This window comes from Nothobranchius furzeri, chromosome 2 (genome assembly GCF_043380555.1).
Source record: "Nothobranchius furzeri strain GRZ-AD chromosome 2, NfurGRZ-RIMD1, whole genome shotgun sequence".
Lineage (NCBI taxonomy): Eukaryota > Metazoa > Chordata > Actinopteri > Cyprinodontiformes > Nothobranchiidae > Nothobranchius > Nothobranchius furzeri.
The window spans coordinates 7,831,701-7,851,218 of NC_091742.1; the positions used below are offsets into that span (position 1 = coordinate 7,831,701).

At 44.5% G+C, this 19,518-nt stretch overlaps 1 protein-coding gene across 2 annotated transcripts in view; it reads right to left on the reverse strand.

Moving 5' to 3' along the window:
- The window catches only part of lpgat1 (lysophosphatidylglycerol acyltransferase 1), a 70,967-nt gene that overhangs the window by 19,549 nt on the left and 31,900 nt on the right, over window positions 1-19,518 (reverse strand). For both annotated transcript variants that reach the window (XM_015947452.3, XM_070548771.1), the window contains exons 5-6: window positions 15,668-15,947; window positions 3,547-3,673 (exon numbers count right to left, since the gene is read on the reverse strand). In XM_015947452.3, the coding sequence (XP_015802938.1) occupies window positions 3,547-3,673; window positions 15,668-15,947 (407 nt within the window). The remainder of the gene's footprint in view (window positions 1-3,546; window positions 3,674-15,667; window positions 15,948-19,518) is intronic.

Sequence of the window (19,518 nt, forward strand, 5' to 3'; positions counted from 1 at the left end):
GAATGTGCAGGGCAAGGAGAACAGGACAAATGAAAAACAGGAGGGGAAAACTGCACCACTTTGCATAAAAGTAGTGATATTCTCAACAGCAGAGGTGGTGGGTGTTGCGTACCACTTCCCATCATGACCAGTGAGGTGCTGCACCGCGAAACATGTTATTACAGGAAACACGATAAGGTTATACTGCAAAATCCGTGTATAAATCCTCATATAGCATGTGTTTGTTTGAAGAAGTTGTACTTCAGGACCAAATTCAAATCTATACATGCAGTCAGCATCGACAAAGAGTGTGTACTAAGGTTTGGCCATATATATATAAAATTATTCTAAGTAATATCCGTCAGTACAAAAAAAATGACAATGAGTGATACATTTATACAAGCCTGACATGTACTGAATGAAGCAATCCACCAATCACAATCATTCCCACTCAGTTTTGCGTAAAGCAGGCCAAGAGGGTTCCTCATGCTTGAGATTGTCATTTTTCTAATTCAATTGTCTTTTTGATGCATCAATCAACAAAATCCTGCACTGCAATTGGTTTGAGCTACACATGAGAATAAGGGGCAGTAATTCAGACCAGCTGATGAAAATATGTGGATTTTGCCTCAGCAGAGGAGGCAGTGCCTCAGTGATTGGATCAGTGAGATCTCGTGTGAAACTTTGAAGCTAATATGACAAAGCTAACAAAGATTATGTTGAGAAAGAGATGCATCTAAAGGGATTTTTTTGTTTTCAGGAGTGAAATATGTTGGTTTGTGAACATAAAACTTGTTGTGGACTAACTAATTTATTGGCGGCCCTTAACTGGACCCTTGTGTATGTAAATCACCTGTGTACCTCACAGGACGATCATTCAGTGTCTTGGCTTGGACAATCCTCTACCGTGCACCATCTTGCCACAGGAGTCACCCAGGGCTCTGTACTAGGACCTCTTCTCTTTGCCATATACACCACCTCACTGGGTGAGATCATTCGATCACATGGCTTCTCCTACTACTGCTATGCAGACGACACCCAGGTCTATCTGTCATTTCCATCGGACGACCACACTGTCTCTGCACAAATATCAAACTGTCTCTCTGACATGTCAAAATGGATGAAATCCCACCATCTCCAACTCAACCTCTCTAAAACTGAACTACTTGTCATCCCAGCAAAACCCTCCATACAGCACAATATCTCAATCCAAAATGACTTCCTATCTCAGGCAGTTCGAAATCTGGGTGTTGTGATTGATGAACACCTGACCTTTAAAGATCATGTTGCCTCTGTTGCTCGTTCATGCCGCTTTGCACTATATAACATACGAAAGATCAGACCATACCTAACACAACATGCCACCCAGCTCCTGGTGCAATCTACCGTCATCTCCCGCCTCGATTACTGCAATGCCCTTCTAACTGGTCTTCCAGGCTGTACTGTGAGACCTCTTCAAATGGTCCAGAATGCAGCGGCGCGTCTGGTCTTCAATCAGCCAAAAAGAGCACACGTCACCCCTCTGTTCATTGAGCTCCACTGGCTACCACTAGCAGCAAGCATCAAATTCTAATTGCTAACACTAGCATAAAAAGTCCGAGATGGTACGGCTCCCATCTACCTGAATCCTCTTGCAAAGGCTTACGTCTCAGCCCGGCCACTCCGGTCATCACAGGATCGTCGACTGGCAGTGCCTACACCACGCTCAGGACCATCCAGACTCTTCTCATGCATCGTTCCACAAATGTGGAATGACCTACCAAGCGCTATCAGAACAGGGGCTTCCTTTTCAATTTTCAAGAAACTCCTGAAGACCCTGCTCTTCAGAGAGCATTTTCTAAACTAGCACCTTCCCTGCACACGTCCCTACGCTCTACTGTCCGCTCCTTGTTCCCACTTCTCCATGAATGATGTCAAGTTGTTGTTGTTATTGTTGTTGTTAGCCTCAAGGGCAATATGCAGATTATCATTTGTAATTCGCTTTGGACAAAAGCATCTGCTAAATACATAAACATAAAAATATTGTTTTTGTTCAAGATGTTTCTGTTTTGCCAGTGATATGAGGCTTTGAATGGTGGGTTCGATGTTATTTAGAATTTCCTGAGAGGTTTAACGAAAGTGTTTATTGCATCTACTGTTAACTCATTCACTGCCAGCCGTTTCCTGATCGCTAAAGGCCTTGGCTGCCAGCATTTCTGGCCATTTTTACTGTTTTTTAAAGAGTGACAGAATGTTGCGCGCTAGGATGATGTTGACGCCAAAACAACCAAAACAAAGAGTAGACTCACCTCTTACATCAGGAAGAATCTGTGTGTTTTGAGCGTTATCCATTCTTTCATAATCTGTTGTCAATTTGTGATCGGCAGATGCATTTCCGGTTCGCGCCTCACTTTTTTTTTACAGGAACGGACCAAAACGATCTCCTAACACATGGATTTTCCTCTTCCTGATCATGTGACGTGTGATGTATGTAGATGAAGATCGGCGTCAGAGCTGAGATGTTTGTTCTCTCAGCGTGGGGGCTCATTCCGATGCCCAAACAGTAAAAAAATGCAAATGACAACTTTAGTCGTCATTGGCAGTGAACGGTTGGATCTAAAATGATGACTTTAGTCATCAATGGCAGTGAATGAGTTAAGGTTGCATACTTGATTGGCACTTGTCATTGGAATCACAAGAATCCTAGATTCTAATGGTGTGTAATATGTAAACGTACATAGAAAAGTGTTGCAGAAAATATAGCTCATGAAAAACGATCTGCAAAGGGTTTAAACAATCACAGATGGTTGATGTATTCGTCTATTCGCCCAACCTTAGTGTGTGTTGGAGTGTGTGTTGCTACACATGGCATTACATTGTTGTGTCAATCAATCAGCACTTCCAGCACCATGAAATGGCTAAGTTGATCTATTGCAAAGGAAAATAGTAATGCTTTTAATTTGAAAAACTAGGGCAGGTATCATGTAGTGCTCCTAATACAGATATTTCAGTTTAATTGGATTTTGCACAAATTTCTTCAGTTTCAAACCCTAATAGATCAAAAGCCAGCATCTCCAGTGTCTCACTATTGGAGACATATCATGGACAGCATTCACGAATGTTGTTGAATATTTCAACAAGAACATACGCACAAATGTAGCTATGTATTTGCAGTTTTAAAACACAAAATTATATGCTAAACTACCATTTCGGTGGGATTCAACAGTCACAGCCCAGTGGTATACCGATCAAACAAGGTTGCTGCACAGTCTTCAAAAACAAATTCAAAGCTTTTCGTGCACCCTTACACTTGTGGTGAAGGAAAGATCCATGAGCAAATAGGGGTGCAGTTCATCCTACAGCAGGTTTGTTGGCAGTCTGTTTGACCTGCCTCATGATGGATCGTGGTACATTGCATGTGACACAGATTTTTGCATGCCTGCTGCATTCTATATTTGCATGGAAAAATATAAAGGTTATTCCTGTTAATGGCTTTTTTTTCCCGCACAGACTGACAAATGAGTATTTTGACAGGATCCACAACAAACACCAAGGAGGAAAATGGAATGAATAAGGAGTGCTTCCTACCTGTAGTGTACATGTGTGACTGTAGGAGGCCTGTAGCCAAAGATCCAGGTCTGGATGTCCATTGGTCTTGCTTTGGGGTACGCTATGGTCACATCTATAACCCACTGCAGGCCTTTACTTTTATTAGCTGAGGACAAACAGAAACATAGAGTGTTATCTGCAATTTAGGATATTTTTTTTATCAAAGCAACAGAAATATGATCAAAAAGCATTGCCACAAACAGTTGTCTGACTCCAGGAGCCTCTTAAGCAGATCATCCATCTCATATTCTGAAAAGAACTAGGTAGTACCACACATAAATCACAGCAAAAACTAAACATTTTCACCTATAAGGTGAAATAAAAAAATACAAACAAATGTTTAAAGGTGTTTTATCTCTAAAAAAGGAGCAGGGGGTGACAGCTGGAGGAAAGAATGCCAGAAATATGTTTACTTTTGGATGTAGGCTAGAATAAGGACACAAACGTGTAAGTGTGAGCCAAGACTGCCACAAGAAAACGAGCCTGTCCTAACTTGTTATTGACCTGCCTTTCCCTGGACACTCACAGACCAAAAAAAAAGCAACAATGCTTTATTTTTTTTCATAATTTGGTAGTCGTGTCTAGCTCTGTGCACTCTGGAGGAGGTGTTAGTGAGTCTAAGTGGTTGTAATTAGGTGAGTTGGTGCTTTGTTGCGTAAAACAGCAGCTTGTTAGGAGAGTCTTCCTTACAATAGAAGCTCTACCTGACTGTTTTGTTTGGGTGAAGAAAAGGGACTTTATCGCTGCATCTGTGGTAAAATAAATGTCTATATCTGCTGCTTGGTCATGCGGGAAAATGATGAAAATGCAAAAAATAAAATAAAAAAACCGAGAACTTTCTGATGGGATGTTGATGAGATTCAACTTCACAATAAAATCTTCTTTTCTGCTGTCTGCAAAGGGGCCGTCTCCATCAACTCTCTGGTTTCCCCTTTCTGCAATATTTAATATTCTAACAAAAGTGGTAAAAAGTACAATTTGTTGCAAAAGGTAAATAAATATAATTTTAGACTGAAAACAATGTGTGGACAGGATTCTTCCTAGCTTGCATGTAAAATTAGGACTGCACTGATTTGATGCAATGAAACATCAATGATGTCATTTGTTTTAAATAATGTGACATTTTTAAGGCGATCTTGGTCTGAGATGAAAACGTAACCATGGCGACAAATGATGCAAAGCTTCAATTTTCTGCATTAGCCAGTCAGGTAAGGGCTAAAAGACATTCACGTGCTGGCTCGTGAGACTAGCATCTTTTTGTTTGTGTCATGATCAGACGTGAAGAAGGAGGTGTGGCCTGACGTTGCCATGGCGTTGTCTTCATGTGCAAATAACAGATGAATGGAGAAATGGGTCAAAACAACAGTCCTTTTTGATGTTGTGTCAAGGTTAAGGCAGATGGCGACATTTTTCAGACCGAGTTTCTTCCAGAACATTTATAACGTTTTCTTCAATGATCATAATACTTAAGTATTTTGTTGCACTTTAGGATTAGCTTGTATTTAATCAATATAATTGCAGTGGTCTCTAATAAGAATGAATGCCTTCTACGTTGTTCTCGGAGGGAAAAATATAACGGTGCACCATTTCCAGGAACTAGAAGGGAGCCACATCACAGCTGAACTTCAGACAGCAAGTTTTGGGGTCTTATTTCCTGATATTGTACATATGGTACAGTATAAGGTGTAGGCATCTGATTAGGATGCCTCCCTGGTGAGGTTTTCAGGCATGCCCAACCGAGAGAAGACCCAAAGGAAGACCCATGGCACGCTGGAGGGACTATGTTTGTCGACTGGCCAGGGACCGCCTTAGGAATCCCCTGGAGTAGCTGGCCCAAGTGGCTGGAGAGAGGGAAGTCTGAGCTAGGGTTGTCACGGTAACCGGTATAGCGGTAAACCCCGGTAAAAAATTTGACAATAAAAATAACCGTCCAGTTTTTAAAAAACTAAATTATCTCAGTGGGTTTACCGTGGCCGCGGTTTAGGCGCGGTGACCCTTACCAGCCACCGTCGCTTCTGCTGAAGTTCCCGCGCACACGCACTTTTTAGTTTGCAACCAAAACTTTGAAGCTGAAATAATGGCCGAAGGAGGAGACGGCAGCGCCCAGGACATCCATCAGCCCTCAAAGAAGACTAAATTGGAAGTATGGGCATATTTTGGATTTCTGAAAAATGCTGAGGGACAGTTAATAGAAGACGGCTATCCCGTTTGCAGAACGTGCAGGAAACAAGTGTCTGCAAAAGGCAGCAACACTTCGAATCTAATGACACATCTGCGTGACCATCACCCACGTCTCTACAGCCAGTGCAAGGTAAGTTAACATTAGCATTTTAGCTTAAATGCATGACGTGAGGACTTTTGGTTGAGGGAGAATGCAACGAGTCACTATATACTGCAGCCGCAGCGCCCTCTGCCAGCATTTAAACCGTGTCACGGACACCCTGTTGCTGGATGAAGCATCTTATTTGTTGATGATGAAGAGAAATATACAATTAGTTCCTTGTCATTGATTTGTTTACTTATTCAATGCCATTTATACTTGAACATTTGGATTTGATTACATAGTGTAGTAGTTATTTTAGTAATTTGTTTAAAGTGGCTATTTATTTTAAATACATATTTTTTTAAGGTTGACTTGTACAGTGCTCAAGTCAAGTGTGGACTGGAGTTTTAGATTTTCATTTTGATAATGAAGAAAACAAGTATATGAGAAAACAAGTGGTGTTTCTTTGATTTGTTTACATATTGTTTATGTTTTGAATGTTTGGATTTGTATAATTTAAACCCGCACTGACTACTGTAACACGTTCCAGAAAAAGAAGCTATTTGTTCCTTTACTTGTGAAAAGTTGCACTTTTGCTAAGGCTTTGTGTTATTTTAGGTTTAATAAACAATGTTAAACCTTTTCAGAACTATTTCAGTTTGTGTAGAACAGGACTATCAATGCTTTCTGAACATATGCAACACCGTTTAAAAAATACCGCGATAATACCGAAAACCGTGATAATTTTGGTCACAATAACCGTGAGGTTAAATTTTCATACCGTGACAACCCTAGTCTGAGCCTCCTTGCTTAGGCTGCTGCCCTCACGACCCGACTACAGATAAGCGTATTAAAATGGGTGGATGGAGTTCCTGATATTTGAACATCTCACCTTTGATTAGATAACAGCAACGTTAAAGTTTTATCTCCACAAATAACACAAGCCTGGAAGAGCTTCTGCTGTGTGGTGGAGTTGCTAATGCTAACGGTTAGCTTCTACTAGCCGAGATGTTCTCTGCTGTTTCCTGGACGCTAAACCAACAACAGCATTCCCCGTCATAAGTCAAAATGGGTGAGTCCATGAATGTTAAGTGACAGAGTGACGTAGATCTGTCAGGTTTTTCTAATCCTAGAGTTTTACTGTCTGTTTTCTATCAGAAGCTAATGCAGGAGATAGGTGTAGGAGACTAATTTCATGTTCAGCCTGCATGAAAATGGAATAACTCAGTGCCTAAAGATTAATTGAGAAATAATCCTTTAAACTGGGTTTTCAGTGTCCCACACCTTTAACGCTACTTTTACTTGATGCATGATCAATAATTAAGTTAATCAAGTTCAAAAACCTTCTACAACTAAAAACCTTGTTCAAATCGGTTTTCACAAACTGTACAACTGTTTTAATCCAAGCTGCAAGAACCATGCATCAGCTGAACGCAGGAGTTTCCCTCCAAAGATGAACACTCTGCATTTGCTTGTCAAATGTAAAAACAGCCAACAGCAGCAACCTCCGTCAGCACAGGAGGGGACTCAGAAATGTGAAGCAGTGCAGATTATTTGACTGCCTGCTTTGGGAGTCGGAGCCCATTCTGCTTTTAACGTGCAGCAAGCACTTCCTCGTCAAAAGAATAGCATTGTTCTTTGTGCAAAATCTGTCACGGCGCGAGACAGAAGAACCAAAATTTACAACTAGCTGCACACGTCAGTGTCAGCAGTTATAAAACAGAGAAGAACCTTAAAAATGTCGTAAATTTTATGAGGACAAAAAGAGCGGTGTGTGTGTGTGTGTGTGGGGGGGGGGGGTGTAGTTTGAGTGTAACAGGAACAGTTACAGCAGCCACTCATGAGTAACAGCGTTCCTCTTATTTAGGGAAATCATGTTCAGAACAGAAACACCAATGCTCAAAGTTACTCCCAAAACAAACTCTGTCAACCAAATAAAGTCGTCTTTTCGAGCAATTCTGTGGTAAAAGTGATCATTTTAAGGCACCTCCACTTTTTGTACATTAACAGAGGTGTGCCAGCACACAAAAAGAAGTACTTGCCTCCTTAAATTTATTTTAATTCAAACAAAAACTGATGTAAAACCCAGGTTGGTATATTCATATCACACACTTAATGGTGTAGAAAAACAAGTGGTTCAACCTAGAAGCCTAAAACAGTGACTTTACTTGATACTGGATGTATGCGTAAGTGTTGACATCTTGCTCAAGAGCACTAAAGATGCTGGTGATGAAACAATTGAGTAACACAGAGATTTGTAGCATAACTGACACCCAACGCCCACAGAGTCATAGCTTTGCAGGTTAGATCGTAACCTCGTCCCATAACTTAGGGCAAGTTGTTTATTTTTACCCTGAGTTAAAGTGATGGTGTGTGTTTTCCCTGGCGATAGGGGGCAGTAAATACCATAATCATTGCAAGCCAACAATACTTTTGTGTTCGAGTAAGATCTTACCAACGGACGGCCATTAGGGTAATCAATCTCTGGGAGCACACCCTCCAACAAAACAACAAGCACATCAGACCCCCTTTCATCACTGGCAATGAGCGCAGAGGTAAATCTGTACAACAACAGTGATTTAGAATAGTTAAAGTTTTGTAACTGCTTTTTACAAATAAGCAGATGCATTTTGTTCTCACGAGCTCCCGTAGAAGGAAACATGGCTTCTAATATGGCTTAGGCAAGAGACTTAGGGTGTTTATCAATGCCAAGGAACCAAGATACGTCATCAGGAACCGCCTGGACGTGTTCCAATGTTCATGCTCTACCGAGGCGTGTGTTCTCCATTTGTTAGCCGTTTAGCTAGCTGAGCAACGATACACGAAAGGTGCCTTGGTCTAAAATTTCCCAGAATACATCGCAGTATTTTCAAAAGGATCAGATTATAAGCCGGCAGCTACATCGGGGGCAAATTTCAAGTTTAAAAGTAAGTCAACTAATTTTAAATGTTTTTTTTTAATCCAAAGCAGTTATCTATGGTTGGTTAGTTAGCTTAGTAGTTGCAGCTTCAGGGGCTAGCAGGTAGTAACTTGCTTATATATTTAATTAAACAAATATATACACAATTTAAAAAGTAAAAGGCTCTTTGTATATTTATATTGAAACATACGTATAAAATATAACGTTATCTCAAGTGTCACATGACGTTACGTGACCACGCAATGGAAGCCGTGGTCACGTGATGCAAGTCTGTTCCATTTAACCGTTTTCTTTGACCAAGGAAGGGCAGTGTCCTCATAAGCAAGGCGCCTGGCCTCGCAAGACATCGCCTCGCAAGGCCAGGCGCCTTGACATTAGGAAACACCCTTAGACCCGCTCCCATGTATTTAGACCCAATTTTTATTGTTATATGTTACAAAACCACCAATATTTTTTTTAAACGGCATCATTTCATTCATTTTCTGTCATGACTCCCATCCTTCACCCTCCTCCACTTCCTCATTATACCTTCATTCAGCTCACCTGGTTCCTCTCACCAAGCTCCAGCCAAGCCCTGCTTTCCCCAGCAACCTCTGTCAGCTTCAATCAGCTCCATTCATTCCACCTGCTCCTGTAATCAGCCTCATCCCATTCACCTGCTTCCCCTGCTATAAAAGAACCAGCCATCCAGTCAACAGATGCCAGATTATTACAGCCTTGCCAGTAGTTCTCCAGCCATCCACCCTGCCTGATCTTTGCCTCTGGACCTTGTTTTTTGCCTGACCCCTGCCTTGCTCTCTGCCTGCCACTTTGACCTTAGCCTGCCTCTGAACCTGCCTCAGCCTTGCCCTCCAGGTACCTCTGCATTAAATAAAGACTTTTTAATATATTTTTACTGTGTTGGCGTCTTCACGGGTCTTCTGAACTCGGTTCATGACAGAATAATCTGGCCAAAAATCTGACCCAACGCTGACACAGCACTTGGAGTATTTTTTTTTCTTTTTTTTTTTCATCGTACCTGTCATGGAGGATCTCACGCTCCTGGAGTTTATGGAGCTAGAGAAGGAGCAGGAGTCACCGTTCTGGGGAACGCGGCTGGCCATCAGGCCAGAGCCACGCAGAGGCTCCACTCCTCTGTCCAGGCCTGCTGCAAACGTCTTGTGCAGCGGGTTCATGACCACGCCGCTCCAGCCTCAAACCCCTCCTGTCAGGTCACGACGGCGGCGGTCCCGGAGGTTTTCTGGAGCTGATAAGAGGGTTAATCCTTCTCCCGTGCTGGTGTCGGCGGGTTCCACGGACGGCACCTCATGTTCTGCTTCTGGACCGGTCCCGACGGAGGAGATTGTTCAGGGGATGATGCAGATGGTCGAGGAGGCTGTGTGGGAGGTCTTTGCCAAGCCAACCTGCCCCCACTTACGTCTGCGGGCGGCTGATAGGTTAAATGTCATCTTCTCCACCCATCCAGAGTTGATAGCGATCCCAGCACTTGGTAATTACTACCTTTATGTCCGGAGGGTATATGGGTCTGCACTGAAGGATGTCGCCATGGAGGGTCTGACCTGCTGTGAGAGGTGGTCACCTTCCCCAGAACCCTCCAATGTGTCGCATCCTGCTCCGGCGGTGGCCCCGGTGGACGCATCGCATCCTGCTCCGGCGGTGGTCCCGGTGGACGCATCGCATCCTGCTCCGGCGGTGGTCCCGGTGGACGCATCGGTGGTCCCGGTGGACGCATCGCATCCTGCTCCGGCGGTGGTCCCGGTGGACGCATCGCATCCTGCTCCGGCGGTGGTCCCGGTGGACGCATCGCACCCTGCTCTGGCGGTGGTCTCTGAGGACGCATCGCACCCTGCTCTGGCGGTGGTCTCTGAGGACGCATCGCACCCTGCTCTGGCGGTGGTCTCTGAGGACGCATCGCACCCTGCTCTGGCGGTGGTCTCTGAGGACGCATCGCACCCTGCTCTGGCGGTGGTCTCTGAGGACGCATCGCACCCTGCTCTGGCGGTGGTCTCTGAGGACGCATCGCACCCTGCTCTGGCGGTGGTCCGGAAGGACGCATCGCACCCTGCTCTGGCGGTGGTCCGGGAGGACGCATCGCACCCTGCTCTGGCGGTGGTCCGGGAGGACGCATCGCACCCTGCTCTGGCGGTGGTCCGGGAGGACGCATCGCACCCTGCTCTGGCGGTGGTCCGGGAGGACGCATCGCACCCTGCTCTGGCGGTGGTCTCGGAGGACGCATCGCACCCTGCTCTGGCGGTGGTCTCGGAGGACGCATCGCACCCTGCCCTGGCGGTGGTCCGGGAGGACGCATCGCACCCTGCCCTGGCGGTGGTCCGGGAGGACGCATCGCACCCTGCCCTGGCGGTGGTCCGGGAGGACGCATCGCATCCTGCCCTGGCGGTGGTCCGGGAGGACGCATCGCATCCTGCCCTGGCGGTGGTCCGGGAGGACGCATCGCATCCTGCCCTGGCGGTGGTCCGGGAGGACGCATCGCATCTTGCTTCGACGGATGAGGTCCAAGAGGCCCCGGCCCAGCCTGTCCAAGGGGCTCCGGCCCAGCCTGTCCAAGGGGCTCCGGTGAAACCTTTCCACGAGCCTCCAGTCCAAGGGTCGACACCTCCAGGCTCTGAAGAGGACCTCTCCTGCCCCTGCTCTGAAGAGGACCTCTCCTGCCCCTGCTCTGAAGAGGACCTCTCCTGCCCCTGCTCTGAAGAGGACCTCTCCTGCCCCTGCTCTGAAGAGGACCTCTCCTGCCCCTGCTCTGAAGAGGACCTCTCCTGCCCCTGCTCTGAAGAGGACCTCTCCTGCTCTCAAGTTCCCCAGTCTCAAGTTCCCCAGTCTCAAGTCCCAGAGTCTGTGTCCCCTCAAGTCCCAGAGTCTGTGTCCCCTCAAGTCCCAGAGTCTGTGTCCCCTCGTAGTCTTAGTCGTGGTCCAGTGTCCCCTCTTAGTCCTCGTCCGCCAGTGTCCTTTGTCACCACACTCCTACAGTCCCGGCTCCTGGTTCCCCGTCGCCGGCCCCCCAGACTCCCACAGTCTCGGCTCCTGGTTCCCCGTCGCCGGCCCCCCAGACTCCCACAGTCTCGGCTCCTGGTTCCCCGTCGCCGGCCCCCCAAACTCCAACAGTCTCGGCTCCTGGTTCCCCGTCGCCGGCCCCCCAGACTCCCACAGTCTCGGCTCCTGGTTCCCCGTCGCCAGCCCCCCAGACTCCCACAGTCTCGGCTCCTGGTTCCCCGTCGCCGGCCCCCCAGACTCCCACAGTCCCGGCTCCTGGTTCCCCGTCGCCGGCCCCCCAGACCCTTCCGGCCCTCCTTCCTGGTCCCCCTCCTCCCGCCCTGCTCTGGCCCTCCTTCCTGGTCCCCCTCCTCCCACCCTGCTCTGGTTTCCTGTGGGCGTCTGGTATCCGCCCTTGAGGGGGGGGGGTTCTGTCATGACTCCCATCCTTCACCCTCCTCCACTTCCTCATTATACCTTCATTCAGCTCACCTGGTTCCTCTCACCAAGCTCCAGCCAAGCCCTGCTTTCCCCAGCAACCTCTGTCAGCTTCAATCAGCTCCATTCATTCCACCTGCTCCTGTAATCAGCCTCATCCCATTCACCTGCTTCCCCTGCTATAAAAGAACCAGCCATCCAGTCAACAGATGCCAGATTATTACAGCCTTGCCAGTAGTTCTCCAGCCATCCACCCTGCCTGATCTTTGCCTCTGGACCTTGTTTTTTGCCTGACCCCTGCCTTGCTCTCTGCCTGCCACTTTGACCTTAGCCTGCCTCTGAACCTGCCTCAGCCTTGCCCTCCAGGTACCTCTGCATTAAATAAAGACTTTTTAATATATTTTTACTGTGTTGGCATCTTCACGGGTCTTCTGAACTCGGTTCATGACATTTTCAACAACATTTTGATGGATATTTTCAGAGATTAATAATAAAAACTACACATTGTCTCTTTAGAGATGGAGGCAATTTGACAGTTTAATGCTCAGCTTGTTAATTAGCATCTCTGAAAACCGTCTAATCGTGTTTCATACTATCTGCTGCTTTGAATTAAGACCTCAAAGACCAGCTTGTCTTAAATCTTGGGTGCAATCGTGCTGCGCTGAGGTAGAACCTGACCTTTAAGAAAGCACACCTTTGTTTATGTTTGTTTTTTATTACCCTGAAATGAGGAAACGGACAGAATGAGGTGGAGGAGGGGTGGGTGGCATCGTCATTGGTAGTGATGCCAATTCGAGTTATCCCAGTGAGAGTAATTCGATACAGATCTCTGCCCTGATGTGCTGCGAGGCCCAAGATCTGAGCTCTGTGCCAAAGTTTGCTGGCGGCTTGATGACAAACAGTACAAGAAAAGCAGCAGTCATTTAAAACGACACTGGATCGGTCCAGCCCTTATGCAAATACTTACACAGACAAATGTCTGACTCCATCGGACCTTTCTGCAGCACTTAAAGCCCACACCCATGCCTCCTACCAACATAGGTGTTGATAAACTAATGGATCACATGGAGCGGCATTCCCTCCCAAACGATTCACATGTGTAACCTTTGCCTATCAGCCAACTGGAGAAGTAGTTTCATAACAACACATTAACCTTATCAGCGTTCAAGGCACGGAGAATCTCTCTGCAGCCTATGAGACTGACTCGCCCTCCGTGACCCTTGTGCTTTTATGTTTGCACTGAGCAGTGCATTTAGCTGGGATGACATGGCATGGCTGAAACACAGCAGCACACACATTTACATCAAACACTGTTTTCTCCAAGTGGCCCATTTGTCTGCGAGTGAGTCAGCAAGCTCTAGGCACCTCTGCAGAGCATGGAGGGTCAGAGGGAGACAGAGCAGCATCTTTGATCAGGCACAAACAGGACAGAACAGTGGGGGGGGGGGGGGGGGGCATAGTGATCCTCTGGGTGTGTGTGCGCGCTCTTGCCCTTGGTTTTTAATGGCATTAGCTTTGATTCGAGTGGAAGAACAAGCTCCTTTTCCTCTTGTTCTGCTGTCACACAAGAGGCATCAAGCAACGTGCAACTGGGATATGATCTAAAAGCTCAAAACATGAATAAAAACTAGGGATGCACCGATCAGGTTTTTTTGCTGCCGATCACCGATACCGATATCAAAGAATGCCGATCACCAATACCGATCACGTGGATTGGCCAAAAATTTTCTACAACATTATAATGAGTGCTACAAACTACAAAATCTGGGAATAAAGGAAATGTGACCTAATCTAAAATGGTCTGTATTAAGGTTGTCACGGTGTGAAAATTTAACCTCACGGTTATTGTGACCAAAATTATCACGGTTTTCGGTATTATCGCGGTATTTTTTTAAATGTGCTACATTTTCACACAATTAAATAAACCCTGTATGTCAGGAAATATTGTCCTCAGTTTGTGTCTAAATTTTGCCTAAAATGTGTTATTTTGTAATTATGTTGTTAATTTGTTTACATTTTCCCCTTTAGTCTTTAAAATAGCAATATTTACCCATAACTTCTTATTTTATGTCTGTTTGATGTCATCATTTTAAAAATATTAGATCAGATGATACTCAGTACTCAAGTAGCCTTCTAATCAGATACTTTTTTACCCTTACTTGAGTAATAAAACCTATATCAGGAAAATATCGTCCTCGGTTTGTGTCCTTCCGGTGAGCTTTGCAGATGTGGGAAAATGTCATCAGGCAGTAATCATTGTTAAATTCATAATTATTCTCGGAGAGAGACCAACTCTTATCTGCCCCTGGGAGCCCCGTAATGCGTAGCGTCATTTCAACATGGGGGTGTCCGCGACACGGTTTATATGCAGGTAGCGGCGCTGCGGCTGCTTTATATAGCGACTTGTTGCATTCTCCCTCAACCCAAATCCTCGGATCACGCATTTTAGCTAAAACGCTAACGTTAGCTTGCCTTGCCTTGACTGTAGAGTTGTGGGTGATGGTCACGCAGATGTGTCATGAGCTTTGAAGTGTCTCCGTCTCCTCCTTTGGCCATTATTTCAGCTTTAGCTTCAAGAAAGTTTTGGTTGTAAACATCAAAGCGCGCATGTGCCGCCGGCAACTTCAGCAGATGATACGGTGGCTGGTAAGGGTCACCGCACCTACACCGCAGCCACGGTAAACCCACCGAGATTATACAGTTTTTTTTAAAACAAGACGGTTATTATTATTGTCAACTTTTTTTACCGGGGTTTACCGCTACACCGGTTACCCTGACAACCCTACCTGATCGGTCTGCTTTGATCTATTTTGAAAACTCCGATCAAAACCGATAGGGGCGCTATCGGCCGATTGGGATCAAATGCCGATCCATCGATGCATCCCTACTAAAAACTGATGTTTAAATGTCTGAATAGGTTTAAAAAGCACCCTTTTACCCACAGGATACAAGCAAAACTGCTGATTGTATTAATGTTTATGGGAACAAGGGCAAACCCTGCAGAAAGCCCTAATATAAAGACCTGCATCTCATTTAGACCATTAAACAAGCTGAGCTTATCTTTGTTTAAACTTTACAACGACCAGTAAAGTGGTCCGTCTCATTCGGGTTCGATAGCCTGTCTGGCCGTTAGCACTGAGGCTGTGTTAGCATACCAGAAGAAATATGTAGGATCCAAGCCACTTTCTCAGCCCAAATACCCGTTCAATTCACTGTTAACACTTTAACCTCTGGAGGCCGGCGTTGCAGATTTGCAACAGGTAAAACCTACCTACCTGGTTACTCCACATACGTACTTCATGAGCATTTTTTAACTCAGAAGTACCCCTGAAGGACTTTGTTGTTCGTCCAGCCATTTCAACAAAGACATTTTTGCTGATGATTCCTTGGGTTTTCTGGATATCTTCACCACCAACCACCTTTCACTTAAATCTTATTTAAATATGTTTAAAGCACATTTAACTGTTTGTGTTAAGCATTGGTGCCGTTACCTGTTTGGTTTCTGGTTCCAGTGCCAGCGCCTATGCTGCCATTCTCCTGCTGGGCCGACAGGGTCTTCAGGATAACGTGGGAGGCCCCGAGACGAGGCAACGTGACATGGGTCAGGTGGGGGAGAGAGTGTTTCTTGGCAAACAACTGGCTAGTTTCTCGCCTCTTCCTGAGGAAGCCACCCTCGGGGAAAAGAACTATCCACTTCCTGTCGCGGCTGTGGTAGTATTTTTCAAGGTGCTCTTTCAAGTAGACCAGCTGCTTGTCTCTGTGAGCTTTACCCTGGAGACGAACAGAAGATATGCATGAGAATTCCCTAAACTGTAAATAATGAGTACCACAGCAAGTACTAAGTCCTCCAGGTACCACTGTGATGATTGAGCCTAGCCGTTAGCTTATCAGTCTTGTTGGGATGTAAACTCTATTTCTCCAGAGACTATTTAGGGGGCCATCTACAGTGGGTGAGTTTGTTTTAAGGCTCCACGTGTAAAATAGTTTATAGAAATATTTTTTATTAATCTGCAACACTTTTTACACCATTGATAAGTGTTTATTATGCATTAAGAAAGGGTGTGAAAGAGATAAAACCCATAATAAGTGAGTCAAATCTGTTAACCTATGTATCATACAGTAAATAATATATTGTAATGTATCACTGCATTATAAATATCCACCAGTCTAACTGTAAAGGGTAAAATATGACACCATCTATCAATGATTGATACATTTTTGTAATAGTAGGGCCAAGCCTTAATCAAAAGAGTTTGTAGCAAAAGAAATGCTAAAAAATATATAATTTCATGTTGGTTAGGGTTGGTTCGTGCATTATGTGCCACACAAACCCAAGTTAGCTATAGAACGAGTGTGGAGTGCTCAGAATTGCATTAATGGTAAGACAGAAACCAATGCAAAGCCTTGAAAGCGTTAAACACATTACAGTAGTAAGGATGGGTTGTAAGTAGTAAGATGAGTGGGATTGATCTTTAGTTGGTCAAAAGTCATCGGAAATGTATTAGCAGAGCCAGGCTGGTGTGGTGTGTTATCATGAGGACATACGTGTTCATCTACACGTCATCTGATTCACCTCAACTGTTTAGGTGTAAATCATATTATTAATTTGCCTGGAAAAAAAATCTAATATGTCAAACATGCAGAAACAGCCCTGCACAAGAAGGGGAGGGGGGACTCAATACATCACCAGAGCTCTAAATGACCTTGAGACTCTAGCTGTGGTTTCTGCCGCAGATTAGAGCTAAGGGAACTGGAAAAGTACTCTAGAATATTGCTTTTACAGAGTCAGAGATCCTCCATCCTTCCCATCTGCAGATGATATTTGTTGTTTTGTTGTTTATTTAAAGAAAAAAAAAGGAACTAGATTATTTAATAATTATTTGGTAAAACTAGGACAGGGTATCTGCAGGTTTAAGGGAGCCAAATTTAAGACTTTTTAAAACCTTTTTAAGGCCACTTAGATCAAATTTAAACTATTTTTAAAATTAAATTTAAGCTATAATTTCCAGCTATTCCCTGGAACCAGTGCTAACCACGTCGCAAACGTGGGATTAGCCATCCAGTTACCATTAAACTTGCACTTCCCCATGGCGCAAGCTCCCACTAGCTTAACCAGCTAATGTGCTCTTATAAAAATAGCCCCCTTTCACAACCAACTGAATGTGTACAGTTCTGCTTACGCCAATATCATACACAAAAAATGCTGAACACTAACTAGAAATTCACGAAAATTTCATAGAAATAAATGAAATTAGTTTATTGGGTCATTGGTCATTTAAGACCTTTGGAAACTGTATTTAAGGATTATTTGTCATTTTTAAGGATTTTTAAGGCCTTCAGTTTGGAAAAGCTAATTTAAGACTTTTTAAGAACCCGTGGATACCCGTAGGATTTTAAACCAGCTGTCTGTTAACGGCTCCATTTCCTTGTGGATGAGCTCCTATGTGCATCCATCAGTTCATTAAATAAATGTTTTACTGACCTGCTTATGTAATAAATTCTCAGAAAGGTGAAAGTGCCTTTATTTGTTACATTGGAGGCTCTTTATAGCATATGAAACTTTGTTGGGGCTCACAATGGCCCAAGAGCCCTGAATGAACAAACATAATCCCACAATAATGACCTACAATTAAAAAGACTGGTTTGCCCCACCCACTTGGTTAGGACATGAACTTAAAAGGAGCTGTATGCCAATTGGCCAGTTTACCCGAATCTAAACTCTGTGTGCAGTCCTGTACAAAATCTGAATAACTCAATAGGCAAGTAATGGATCTTTCTAGATAGTCTTGTTACATCCTGGAATGGTACGTGTGCGGTCCAGTTTTAGTCTTTGTTGTTTTCCTCTCGTCAAACAAGGACATTAGCAGTAGCTTGGGCTAGCAGTAGCTCAGACTAGCATTAGCAGTAACTCTGAGTAGCATTAGCAGTAACTCAGACTAGCAGTAGCTCAGACTAGCTTTAGGAGTCACTCTGGGTAGCATTAGCAGTAGCTCAGACTATCAGTAGCAGTAGCTCAGACAAGCAGTAGCTCACACTAGTTTTAGGAGTAACTCTGGGTAGCATTAGCAGTAGCTTAAATTAGCAGTAGCTTAGACTAGCATTAGCAGTAAATTTGGGTAGCATTAGCAGTAGCTCAGACAAGCAGTAGCTTGGACTAACATTAGCAGTAACTTTGGGTAGCATTAGCTGTAGCTCAGACTGGCATTTACTCTGGAGCCTCTTTTAGAAAACAATGCTGCCAATTTGCCGCAACTCTGAGCCAGCATCAGGGAACCTTAGGTCATTTATAAGTGGTCAGACCATGGTGGTAATATGACCCAATCAATTTCTTTTCATAAAAGATTAAGCAATGGCGGTATAAAGGGGCTATGGGGTAGTCTCTGCACTGCCACGGACTTCCATTTAACTTTGACATAACTTGCCTTTTATTGCGATCAAATCCGCGCTCATTAAGTTTTTTTCACTAGCCGTTCCTAGAGTTGGCTGTTCACCACAGTTCCCGTGAATGGTCAGGTGATCAGAGCTCAAGTTCTAACAGAGAGAAGCTCCTGGAGCTCTGCATCTCTCCAGTTTATCATCTGAACTGGTTTTGTTCAAAAAGCGAAACTTATTGCCGTGTTTACTTTCCTTTTCATTATAGTTTCCTGCTGGAGCTCGGCAGTAACTTCTCATGTGATCAATAACACCCCCTCAGAAGTCTGGCGTTGTGGCAAAATTACTACCAAGCGTGGTGGCAGGAATGCCGCAAAATTCCCACATCACCATGGAGCATTCATAAGGCACACCGTGGTGGTGGTATTACACTGATTTGCCAGCATGGTGCGTCTTCTAAAAAGGGCTTGGTTAGCATTAGCAGTAGCTTAGACTAGCACTAGCAGTGGCCCGTTCTACGATTAGCATTACTGAGACCAACATTTAGATATTGCCAATGTTGAAATGGGTTGAGACGTGCTAGTTTAAAGGAGTGTGTCTATGCAAATGACATGTGTTTCCGACTTTTCTCGGAGCTAACCGTTTTTCCTTTAAAAACATTACTAAATTGCGTGGGAAAGCAGGTCAGAGACAGGACAGACTTTTTGATACACTTGACACACCAAGCTGCCTTTATTCAATAAAGTCAATTAATTAAAATCATTCAATCTAGCTGCTTTTTAACTGCATAAGTGCATTAGTTAGATGCATGCACCTGACCGCAAGTTACTATAAATAGGTTTCTTCTTGAGCCTGTTCACAATCAAAAGATTCATAAATTTATGACGTGAATCATAAATAAAGTTGTACAATATGCAAACTTACCACGTACAGAGCTACAGATAAATGTTTTAAATATTTATAAGTTGCC